Below are 12,818 nucleotides of genomic sequence, written 5' to 3' on the forward strand. Positions count from 1 at the left end.
GAGACACAGAATCTGAAACAGGCTCCAGGCTCTGAGCTGCCAGCACAGAACCTGATGCAGGGCTCTAACCCACAAACTGCAAGATCATGACCTGAGCTGAAGTCGGACACTTAACCGACTGAGTCACCCAGGCGCCCCCAGTTTTTTTTTTTTTTTTAATGAGGTAGTTCTGCCATTTGAGGGACAAGAATGTCCATGTAAATAACCTCAACTTTCTCCCATGACCACGGTCTCTCTTTCAGGTCCTTTCTTGCTACCTTGCTACCAGGTGGGCAGCCAGCCCAGCACAGCCATGTTTCACAGCGAAGAAAATGGGTCGAAAGGAATGGATCCCTTGGTCCTTATTGATGCAATAGCTATTTGCATGGCATATGAGGAAAAGGAACTTTGCAAGATTGGGGAGGTGGCGCTAGCTGTGATATTTGATGTTGCAAGTATCATCCTGGGCTCAAAGGAGAGGGTAAGGAAAGACTGAGGAGGATCTTTTGTCTTGGGGGTATTAGTCCCTGTGGGTAGTCATTCTGGAGACCGGCGGTTTAAGAGTTGCAGTAACATGATGGTTTGTGTTTTTCTCCCCAGGCGTGTCAGCTGCCTCTGTTTTCTTACATCGTAGAACGCTTATGTGCGTGCTGTTATGAGCAGGCCTGGTATGCAAAGCTCGGGGGTGTGGTGTCCATTAAGTTTCTCATGGAGCGGCTGCCTCTCACTTGGGTTCTCCAGAACCAGCAGACGTTCCTCAAAGCGCTTCTCTTTGTCATGATGGACTTGACCGGAGAGGTAGGTAGTGGATGGTCCCAAACCTAACCAAGATGTTCCAGGAACTGATTGGCCTAGAGGATAGTTAGTATTAGTATGAGGCAGTTCTAGAAAGGTGCCCTCCTAGAAGTGTAGATTTCGTTACAGCATCTTTAATAAAAGGACAGGTCGGAACCGCCATAGGCTTTACCTGGTTGTCTAAATATCTGTCTGCCTTACTGAGGAATAGTTACAGGCCAGAGTACATAACACGATTTATCTATCTGTGAAGGGGAACAATACTTCTCACTCTGGCCATGGAGCTAAGTAGTGCTGGTGCTGCGGGAGTTTCTGTAGAAGTTGCATTTTTCTGAACCTGTGTGCAGGTGTAACTCGGACAAACAGAATACAGTGGGCATTGCCAGCTCATCTGTTTTGTAAATACAAGGAATATGTCTAGATCTGCATTTTCTTTTCTGAGTGACATATGGGAATTCTGGGACGGTGATTTAGGCCCAGAAGCACTGAATGGGGCTTATGCCGTAGTCTTGTTAAACGAGCTAGTGTGAGGGGTGTGGGTGCTCATTCTGAGGAGTCCCTGGCCTGCAGGTTTCCAATGGGGCAGTTGCCATGGCAAAGACCACCCTGGAGCAGCTTCTGATGAGGTGTGCAACCCCTTTAAAAGATGAAGAGAGAGCCGAAGAGATCGTGGCAGCTCAGGAGAAGTCCTTTCACCACGTGACCCATGACTTGGTTCGAGAAGTCACCTCTCCAAATTCCACTGTGAGAAAGCAGGCCATGCATTCCCTGCAGGTCTTAGCCCAGGTCACTGGGAAAAGTGTGACCGTCATCATGGAGCCCCATAAAGAGGTGAGATTACCATCACTGGAATTAGGATAATTTGAGCAAAACGTTTGTTGAGCAAAACGTTTGAGACCGTTTTCCTTCAGATATGACTTGAAGGTGATGTATAATTTGCAGTTATGTGTCCACCTCACAAAGTGCGACTAGATGTGCTCTCTTTGACCTCGGGCAGAAAGCACTGTGCTTGTATCAGGGGCTGTATTCGTAGTTGTCGGTGTCACGAGAACAGAGGACTGGCTTCCTGGGTCTCGAGCACGATCTGCTTGCTCTGTTTTAAGAGCGGTGACTCTGGAGACTTAGGAGTTCAGTATATTGACACGTAACTGTCTGTGGTCCAGTTTTCATACGTGGAGCCCTCCCCCCATTCCCTACCTGAAGGATGTCCGTAATAACTTTCTGTCTCTCAGTTTTCAAATTGGTAGTTATTTTAGAGTACTGTGAGGAGCAGGGTTTACCTTTTAGGGATGGCTGGGCAGTAGTGCTTCCTCCTTTCCTCTCCCAGGTCCTTCAGGATATGGTCCCGCCGAAGAAGCATTTGCTCAGACACCAGCCTGCCAACGCACAGATTGGCCTGATGGAGGGGAACACATTTTGCACAACGCTGCAGCCCAGGCTCTTCACAATGGACCTCAACGTGGTGGAGCATAAGGTGTTCTACACAGAGGTAGGGGGGTGGTACGGCGTGCTGTGGATGGTGATGGCATGTGGATAGTGATGGCGCATGTCTGGTGGCCTGTCTATGTGTGCAAAGACTGGGCAGGCAGCATTCAGAGGAGGCACAGGTGGTAACCATGGGTAACCAGCCACAACCTGGCACAGCACGGCGCACAGGTACGTGATGGAAGGTGGGCCTGGCGACCAGAGACGTTCAACCACGTGTAGCTGTTTTCCAAGTACTTCTAACTGTGTGAGCCCTCCGCGAGGAACCTTGCTCTCCAGGGCCTTGAAGATGTCATCTAGAGAAGGTTGTACCACCTGCTTTGATCACCGTCACCAGCTGGTGCCCAGAGTAAGGCTGGCTCAAAGCAAGTGCCAGTGTATTGAATTTATTCATCACTAAGAGTGTGCCGTGCGCTGTGAAGACTGACTGACTTAGGAAAGCCTGTACTTGGCTCTGACAGCACTCCGTGAGATACAGATGCTGACTATGCTCATCCTGGGCAGTGGCAGATAGCATCTTACGAACATTTGTTTCTGTAACCATCCCGGCATGGGGTGATGTTAGAAACAAATCAAACTGTAGATACAGTCAAACTCTAAGCATTCTTAGAATACAATAATGGTCTGGGGGTCAGTCTCCATGTGAAATTTTTGTAAAAACCTGAATCGTACTGTGGAGGCATTGTCAGAGTAAACTGAAGCAAAAGTTGTAAGGAAATAAGTTTTTCCCGATCCACACTAAGTTTGAATGAATATCTAGGTATGAAAACTTTGCCTCTTGAGTTTTTAAGTCCTATGTATTTGCTTGGATGTAGGAGCGTATGATCACATGGTCTAGCTTTGCTCTTTTATACCTCATTAATGTCCCTTGCATTAGAGGCCTTGCTTATATGACCTGGCCAAGGTTCTAAGAGAGAATGGGAGGAAGTTTCCCTTTGGTGGATCCAGGTGGATGTGTTTTAACCCATGTGGAAAATTCCTCACTGAGCTTGAGACCAGATCCTGGTAGTGCTGGGAGATAAACCTCCGGGAATGCACCTGGTTTTCCAAGTACTAATAGTGCACTAGCTGCATCAAAACATGTAAGGATCTTTTGAAAAATAGATCTTGGAGTCCTCTTCCTGGAAGTTTGGGATCAGACCATCTACCAGCTTCCCCCAGCTTCCCAGGTGACTCTGGTACATGTCATGTTCCAAACTCACTCTGTCTGGATGTAGATACAGATGCAGTTGTCTGTACGTGTGTGTGCACACGAGTGTTTTGTATAGGGGAGTATTCATGGAGTGGAATACGGTGGTGGCTTGAAATGCTTCTTATTATATGTCCTTTTTTGCTGTTTTAAATGTTTTACTAGGTAGGAATCTTTCAAGGAGAAAGAAATGGTAAAGCTAATTCTGTCTTTCCAAGATGTAAATACAAATGGAAAATAGGAATAGAACAACATATGTGATATCTTAGGTATTGGATATATAGATGTATACTGGGGTATGATAAAGGGTCCATAAGCACAGCTATAGCAATCTCTGAGCTATGGTATTCCCAGTGACTTTCAACTTCTTTCCTTATGTACTTTTCTGTACTTGGGGGGGGAAGAGTATCACCATTCAAATATTGAATTATTGAACACACATTTGTTAAGCACTAGCCCACGGCATTGGGAAGCAGCCCTGAATAAGGAGGGAGATGTACCCGCCACCAGGATATTGGCAGTTAAAGTGATCCCCTGTGTAGACAAAAAATGTTACGGTATCAGAGTGGGTAAGAAAATGTCTCAAAACTTATTACTTCACTACTGAGATTGACTGAGTTTGCTTTAGAAGGAAGCTCAGTCCCATTTGGTATTAAGTTTTCTAGGATTTGAATTTCGTTTGTTAATTGTGTGTGTGTGTAAGGTTGCAGTGTTCTGTTATTTTCAAGGTTATTGTGTCTTGACAGGAAGAGCAGGCTAAATTAAATTATTTTATCTTTTACAGCTGTTAAATTTGTGTGAGGCTGAAGACTCAGCTTTAACGAAGCTGCCTTGTTATAAAAGCCTTCCGTCACTCGTACCTTTGCGAATTGCAGCATTAAGTAAGTTAATGTAAATTAAGTCTGAAACAAGTCATGGGTATGAAGGTGCAGGGAGGCAGTGGCTTTTTGTTTTGTATAATTTATCTATTTAAATTCAAGTTAGTTAACATACAGTGTGGTATTGGTTTCAGGAGTAGAGCCCAGTGATTGATCACATACAGCACCCAGTGCTCCTCCCAAGTGCCCTCCTTTACTGCCCATCACCCATTTAGCCCATCCCCCAGCTCCCGCCCCTCCAGTAACCCCCAGTTCTCTGTATTTAAGAATCTGTTATGGTTTGCCTTCTCTGTTTTTATTTTATTTTTCCTTGGGTGTTTTGGGTTTTGTTTTGTTTTTTGTCTTTTTAAGGTGAGATAAAAAAAACGTGTTTGTGTATTTGTGAAGCTACATGAGATGTCAAGAGATTATATCGATTGTTGGGATTTAAACAGTTTTTTTACTCTAATAAATGATGCATTTTACTCTATAATGATTAACTCTTTATGCTGTAGTTCTTTTATGACTCCAATATTCTGGTTTAAGAGAGGTGTCATAGCATTTTATATTGCTGTTTGCGCCCCAATCAGAGTATACAGTAAGCTCTCCTACAGCCTTTGTAGGCTTCATAGTGGCTTCATAGCATTTGAGAATCCTGCCACCTCTAGGGTCTCATGAGGAACATCAGTTACACTATTGAGTTTTTACTCATTTGAATTCTGACTTAGAAGCATGGTCCCCCACTTCTTTTTTTTTTTTTTTTTTTGTATGTAAATACCAAGTATGAGGTTTTTTTTTACTTGACTTTGTCTCTTGCTTTGTTGGGATTTATATTCTTAATAAAACATTGCCAGAATCTTCCTTGAGTTAGAGGTAGAGGAGCTAAGAGGCAGACCATAATATCTGCCCTTGAGCAAGGGGCTGGGGTGTGCAAGACACAGCCCGTGGGAGTGGGGGCGGCGGCGTCTTCTGTTGAGATTCCTTTCTTCTCATGCTTTCCTGTTGGCTAATAACAGGCATTATTCTTGGATGTTATCTCTCAACTAACATATGGGATTGATGTGTGTTCCCTTTTCTATGAATATTTGCATTTTCAAAGCCTTGAACTCCCCAAGATGGGAGGAGGCTACCTGATTAGGCATGGACAATGGAAGAGAAGCCAGACTGTGTGTGTGTGTGTGTGTGTGTGTGTGTGTGTGTGTGTGTGTGTTCCTTTCACCACTAGAGTTCAAGGCCAGCTCTCTGTCAGTTCAGCATGCGTCTGCTCACGCTCAGCCATGCTCTCACCCCCTATGAGCATGGGGGAAGGGGTGTCAGTGGACACCCCCCTCTTTTCTCTCTCCAGCCCTTTATCTCTCTCTAGCCCTTTATCTAGTCTGGGTAATATTTATCATGGCCTTTCTGACAGGCTGTTGACTTCCCTTTTAGATAACCCTGACCATGTACATGAGTTAGAAGACCATGTATTGCTTTGTCTTTCTTGAGGCCAGATACTTGGGAGGTGGTTCAGTGATTCATAGTTTGTGTTGGTTGGTAAGAGCCTTTAGATAAGGAAATTATGTGTATAATTTTCAGGATAATAATGAAATTGTATTGATCTCTCTCCCTAAAGATGCACTTGCTGCCTGCAATTACCTTCCTCAGTCCAGGGAGAAGATCATCGCTGCACTCTTCAAGGCCCTGAATTCCACAAATAGTGAGCTGCAGGAGGCCGGAGAAGCCTGTATGAGAAAGGTGAGTGAGTGCACGTGTGTATGCGCCCATGCAGGTGTGAGTTCTGCCTTCAGGGTCTTCCTGTTCACCTTGTTTGTGTGCCCGGAAGTCTTTCTGGTTCGAATACACTGCACTCTGGTAATGTCTCTGCTTGTTTCATGGTCCAGCTGAGCGTTTTAAAATATTAGATAGTAATGGGTAGTCTTGTTCATTTCACCATAAACTTCCAGGATGTATATGATTAGTATTCCATCTTCCAGGAAACACCCACTTGCTGCTAGAGCTGAATGAACTCATTCTGTTTTAAAGTATATTCTGTTAGCTGTTAGCTGTTGTTTTCCTACATAACCTTTTTTTTTTTTTTTAAACAGTTTTTGGAAGGTGCTACCATAGAAGTGGATCAAATCCATACACATATGCGGCCTTTGTTGATGATGCTGGGGGATTATCGAAGCTTGACGCTGAATGTCGTGAATCGTCTCACTTCAGTTACCAGGCTCTTCCCAAACTCCTTCAATGATAAATTTTGTGATCAGATGATGGTAAGCCAAATGCATTTGAACATACTCTCTAATCAGCCGAAAATTTTAAATTATTTTTTTAAGTAAGTTATGTGTGTGTGTGTGTGTGTGTGTGTGTGTTTTATATGTATATGTATATATAATATGTATATAGTTTAAAATTCAAAAAGAACGAAGGGGGAGAGGTGCCTGGATGACTCAGTTCGTTGAGCATCCAACTCTTGATTTCAGCTTAGGTTGTGATCTCACCGTTCGTGAGTTTGAGCCCCATGTTGGGATCCACACTGACAGTGCAGAGCCTTCTTGGTTTTCACTCTCCTTCTCTCTCTGCCCCTCACCTGCTTGCATGTATGTGTGTTCTCTCTTTCTCTCAAAGACAAATAAATAGGGGCACATGGGTGGCTCAGTTGGTTAGGCAGCTCAGGTCATGATTTCGCAGTTCATGAGTTCCAGCTCAGAGCCTGGAGCCTACTTGGGATTCTGTGTCTCCCTCTCTCTGCTCCTACCCTAATCGCGCTCTCTCTCCCTCTCTCTCTTTCAAAAATAAACACTAAAAGCTTTTTTAAAAAAGTAGACATGAAAAAGAAAACAAGAAAGGGGTACTGTGAAAGTCCTCCCCTACCCCGCCCCGCTCCCATCCTCCAGCGGCCCCCCTTAGGTTCCTGTGTGTCCCTTAGAGATGTACATTCCTAATAGAGGACATAGGTACATTCTTTGGCTTCCCTCAAAAGGAAGCACAGTGTACACACAGTTGTTACTTTACCACTCACCATTTCAGATGAGACCATGAAGTGCTTCTTTCTGCTCCCTTCTGGGGATGTGCCTTATGTTCCACTCTCCCCTGCTAATGAACTCTAAGCTCTTCCCACTCTTTGGCTGTTATATAGACAGTGATGTAGTGAAACGTGTAAGGACTTTTAGAAGTATTTTGGAGTTTTAGGACTACCAAGGAAACAATTATGCAAATAAAATACCTATTTGATAGTGTTTAAATTTGAAGCATAAGTAGAAGAATGAGGTTCAGCTGTTAACTTTCTTAGGCATTCAGTTTTGCTCCTGGAAAGTAGACGATTATAAATGACTTAGGCTTTCATGGTACGTTACTGCAAACGTGCACGTACTTGGCCTGCTTCTGTTTAAGTAGCCTTTGGCCACTGAGCCATCTCAAGATATTGAAGGTACTCGTTTTGATTTTGGCTCAGGTTTTCCGCAGCCGTAGACAGGAGTGAGTAGACTGGTACAGGTGTAGCGCGTGTGGGGTGCAGACACATGGATGTGTGAGGACCACACAGCTTTTTACTACACCCGTGGGTTCTTCGTATCTGCAGACACCGAAACAATGAGCAAAACCCCTGACTGGGAATTGGTAGCGTTATGGTTGGTCCTAAACATTGCAGCTGCTGCCCTATTGGATGCAACTGGGAAACAGAGTATTACATGGAAATATATTTTCCAAACTGGAAGCTTCTTTCCGGTTAAGCTTCCAAGAGTAACACACACCCCCTACCAGTGGTGTGGTTCCAGTAAATGAAGTTGTATCACTTCCTAATGAGAGCACATCAGATACACGTTTTATCTCCCATTGCATACAGCTCTCGGCGCTCTTGTGCGTGAGATCCATGCGTGTGTTCTCAGTGTCTCAGCAGTTCTCTCTTACCTCGCACCTGTCCGCTCTTGCTGCCTTTGCGGGCCGGCAGGAAGTGACGTGTTTGTGGTCCATTGGTGGTTTTATAGCCAGTCAAATCCTTCAGATTCACTGTGAGCTGAGAATTCATTCAGTGAACGTCATTACTCAGATTTTTTAGAACAGTCTGAAGAGACTGTGCTACCTTACAGCCTGTAGTTTCTGACTTAGGCCTGGAGTCTTTCTCCCTAAAGTCCAGTCAGTGGGTTTGTGTTTATGGTTTGTTTAGCGGCTTTCAGAATGGTTGAAATTTCTCTAGAAGCAGAGAGTGTTGATGTACTTGGATAAAGAAAGACTGAAGCTGCTGTTTGTGCGGTCATTCTCATCTGGTGCCCACCTCGCTGGGGTCCAGCCTGGATCTGTGCCTGCCCTGCTTTCGCATTTCTGGCTCAGGTCTCCTGATGGGCCCATGCCCGCTGCTCTCAGGCAGGGCTGGTGCGCTGGTCAAGGACACGTTTGTATGTATGTTCTTCAGAGCCATGTTCTATTGCTGAGCCTTTGTCTTCCTGCGTATGATCCACTTTTGAGGTTAATAGCTCAAGTCCTTGGCATAATTTTACGAGCAAAGACGTCTTACTGTGTAGGATGGGCATTCGTGAAAACAACCTTGAAAATTTTGGTGATTAATATTTTTGCAGGAGTTTTACCGGCAGAACATTGTTAGCTTAGTGTATTTAGCTTCTTTGAAGGTATTTTAGTGTTTCTCAGTGCCTGTTCTTGGGAGCACTAGCCCTAAAGGGTTAGATGTATTTATATCATCTGCCCCCAAGCCTCTTTTACCCAGGAGTCTTTTTTTTAAAACAGCTAATTAACTCCCTGCAGGGCATCAGTGTTTGAAGAACACGTTTGGACAGTGTGGGTGAAGGTGGTTATGTTATTCGGATGCTCTTGTGGTTTCGCCTGTAGGCTCTGAGTGCTTGCCTGCCGGCTGTTGGCTGCCAGCGTGACTGGGAGGCTGGCTGCCCTATGCGCAAGCCCGGCCAGAGTCGCGCTGGGCTCGTGGATCTCTCTCCTTGTGCTCTTGGCGCAGCTCACAGCGGCTTATTATTAGCTCATAAGACGGCCCTTGTTCTGCACAGAAGGGAGTTGCTTCCCATTTGTAATTCGTACAGCCTCTGACCAGATGGGATCTGTGCTCCTCTCTCAGCCCACCCCCCGCACCCACCTTGTGCCCCCTGCTCCTCAGCCAGACATAGCGGCCAGCCTTTCTGTTCGTGGCTTCGGGCCCTTGGTCTCTCCTTTTCATTGCCTGGTGTGCTCTTCCCTTGTGCTTCTGGAGTGTCTGCCTCCGCAGGGCCCTCCCTGACCTTGACCCACTTGTGTAGCTGATGCCTATTCCTCTTTGACGGCCCCTTGCCATGACTGTCCACGATAGGCACCTGTGTATTTTACCTTGTTCTCCCCGCTGATACCGGAGAAATGTCTGCTTGTTCAAGGATGATGTCTGCTTGTTCCTTCTCCACTGGGTGCCTAGCTTGGCGCCCGGTTCTCCGGTGCTCCTTGAGGCTCTCTCGAACAGCTACAGGGTGAAGGGACATGGCAGCCAGAGGGCAGCAGTAAAATCCCGACGTTGGAATGACCAGGTTTTGGGACGGTTTCCATTCTACCAGTGTAAATGCAGCCTTCTGCTCCTAGAACATGACACAAATGCCAGTCGTTCTCTTCTCTAGTTCAGTGGTTGGGCTGTTTCAAACATGAATACTGCCGTCCGTCCTCACATTGAGTATGATGGAAGTTCATGGTTACGTATGAACTTTCACCTAAGAATAGCGTGGAATTGAAATGATCCTGTGTGAGGCAAAAATGTCTAAAGATGTGGTTTTTTTTTTCCAACAGCAACATCTACGAAAGTGGATGGAAGTGGTGGTCCTCACCCATAAAGGGGGCCAGAGGAGCGACGGAAACGTGAGTGACTTGTTCGTTTCTGGGAAGGGCAGCTGTGCCCGGCACTGCTGTTTCCAGTGTTAGTATCGGAGCAGTACTTTTAATTAAGATGCCGGTCAGATATCTAGTTTATGTGATTACTGTCCATGTAACCTGCTAAACATGTTTTACTAGCATTACGTTTTGCCCTTATTTTTCTGGATGACTGAACCTTCCTTTTTATGTTTCTTTAAAATCTCATGTTCTCTTTAATATGACGTTTTTGTTGATGAGAATTCTGGGAAGCTCGAAATGTTAGTCTTTTAATTCTACTAGTCTTGCCTTAAAGTGTATTTTCTAGACTGTTCTTGGCAGCTGCTGTTTGCATGGTGGTGCATTCCTCAGCTGTTGTTTTTCCATTGCTTTCCATCATCATTGCCTCATAAAACTAAGTATAGATTTTAGGACTTAAAACATTAAGGGCAATGCAGTAAAGGATCACATCAGTACTGGCCTGTATGTTTATGGATCTAAACCCCCCACCCCGGCTATTTGCCAAAAATCAAATGACCAGTACTTCAAAACACATTTTTACAGCTTTAAGGGAAAAATACTTTAAATATTTTTACTTGTCTGATGTTGGTCATTCTAAGACTTTGCTCTTAAAAATAACGGTTCTTGCTGTTTTGAATCTAATTTACATATGTTAATATTCTTTTAAAATATTTTTTAAGTTGACGATTTTCCTATCGGTAGGATCATGTTTTCCCCAAGTTCCTGTCACACCTGGTGACGTGTACGGCAGTGTCCTAAGGAGGGAATTCTAGCGCTCCTCAGAGGCGCAATCAACGTGGCTTTTTGTCTTCTGTGCCTGTTTGTTGGATGCTGTGTTTCATTCCAACTTGGATTTTTTTTTTTTTTGGCTTTATTATGCTTTGTTTTGACCATTCTGTGTCAAGGTGTTTTGTTTATGTAAGTCTTGATTCCTGCTGCTTCTAAACAGCTAGCTAAGCAAAACGAAACCAGGATTCTAAACTTCTAGGAGCGTTACTACCACCACAACCTCTTTGAAAGTTTGTCATCTGTATACACGGGGAAATCAGGAAGGAATTCTTCATGGGGGAGAGCAGGTTTTAAAAGCCTAAACTCCTGGGAGTAGGTATGGGTGCCTCTGTTTTTGTTCCTCCCCATCTCTCATCTGCTAGGTATTTTTGTTCTAAATTTTTTTATATTTGTTTTATAGTAAGCTGTTAATTCCTTGAAGCACACAGTTCTAGAATAAACATTTAAAAACGTAAGGGGCGGGTAAATTACTTCCATTAGATCAGAAAGATTCCATAAACCTTTACAGCAAGTCATTCAGTGGGCTCGTTGGATGGGGCAGCAGGCAGGGACAGAGCTGTGGGCGTCGGGAAGTTCTCCAGCTTCTGCGAAGACATGGTGACTGCATCCTGGGAGCGTGCTACCCTACGGGCCTGGGAACACCCAGCTCTGCAGGCAGGGCCTCAGGCCAGTGTCTGGGGTCCACCTGCAGCTTGCCCACAGTTTTGTCGCCTCAGCCCAGGGCCAATCTGCCTTTTTGCTCTTGAACTCTGATCATTTTTTATGGCTATTGTTCAGGATTGGGAATGGATCTCAGAACATAGTTCGTCTCCATTTGGTTGAATCCCCAAATAATAATTGCATGATGGAGAACCCCTAATTGAAGACATGTTAAATATCCGTAGTTGACTGTTTATAATGCTGGGTGTACACTGAGGATCAGAGCTTTGCACTAGCACTGAGTTGAGGAAGGTTTCCCCTTTGAGCATCAAACCCCCAGGGGAGAGCTCACAACCGTTTGTGGAGCCGTGTCTGTGCTGGCATGCTATGGCTTCACTTCTCAAAGTGACCCAGGTACCTGTGCGTTCTTCTGGGTGTGGGGACTGTGTCACCATGCCCGGCTGATGGGGCTGAACCACCTGGCACTCTCCTGGCTTCAGCTGGGAAAGACAAAGAAAAGTTCTTTAATGACAGCGTTGCACATAAAAACTTACTCTGGACAGGAACAGACATCTAAATGCATTTCCATATGATGGGTGTGACAGTTTCTCTCCCTGGGCAAGGGTTCCCAAATTCCTGCTTTTTAAATTTGGTTTAAGGAAGGGATGTGCTCCATTCTGCACTCTCTGAAGGGCTCTGTTTTGACATCTGAAGGGTGGAAGGTGTGCTTTTTTGCTGTTGAGCATTTGTTAATTATTGTGTGCTTTTTCATCGTTGTCTTTACTGTCTTGTTTTCCCCCAATAGTCCTTACTGTGTATGAGTATATGGGAAGTTTTTATGTAAATAACATAAATAGAAAAAAAGATGATTTTCCTCCCCATCCTCAGGAAAGCATTTCCGAGTGCGGGAGATGTTCCTTGTCTCCATTCTGTCAGTTTGAGGTGAGAACAACCCTATTAAAAGTCAGTTTATGACTTGCATTGTGAAGAACAGTTTATATTTTCTTTTCTTTTCTGTTCTTTTTATCTTTTTGTTGCCTTTTTTCATGCTGTAATTTTTGTTTTGGTTCAGCCTGCCATGGAAGGGGTAGAGGTGAGAATCTCAGTGGAGGCGCAGGAGGGGGTGTTGTCGTATTTGGTTTTGCTGTGATTTGTGGTTCTGTGGTGGACGGAGTGCGTTGTGCCTTGGAGTGCAGTGAGCCGTATTGTCTGTCTGTGGCGGAGTTGTATCAGTACCGTTGCTGTGAACT

At 44.8% G+C, this 12,818-nt stretch overlaps 1 protein-coding gene across 9 annotated transcripts in view; it reads left to right on the forward strand.

The window, feature by feature from the left end:
- The window catches only part of LOC120227957 (transformation/transcription domain associated protein), a 111,523-nt gene that overhangs the window by 37,544 nt on the left and 61,161 nt on the right, over positions 1-12,818 (forward strand). For all 9 annotated transcript variants that reach the window (XM_039226022.1, XM_039226028.1, XM_039226025.1 and 6 more), the window contains exons 24-31: positions 243-460; positions 580-777; positions 1,345-1,605; positions 2,102-2,263; positions 4,233-4,329; positions 5,918-6,039; positions 6,390-6,560; positions 10,060-10,128. In XM_039226022.1, the coding sequence (XP_039081953.1) occupies positions 243-460; positions 580-777; positions 1,345-1,605; positions 2,102-2,263; positions 4,233-4,329; positions 5,918-6,039; positions 6,390-6,560; positions 10,060-10,128 (1,298 nt within the window). The remainder of the gene's footprint in view (positions 1-242; positions 461-579; positions 778-1,344; positions 1,606-2,101; positions 2,264-4,232; positions 4,330-5,917; positions 6,040-6,389; positions 6,561-10,059; positions 10,129-12,818) is intronic.

Source organism: Hyaena hyaena, unplaced genomic scaffold (genome assembly GCF_003009895.1).
Source record: "Hyaena hyaena isolate Hyena2069 unplaced genomic scaffold, ASM300989v1 scaffold_20, whole genome shotgun sequence".
Classification (NCBI taxonomy): Eukaryota; Metazoa; Chordata; class Mammalia; order Carnivora; family Hyaenidae; genus Hyaena; species Hyaena hyaena.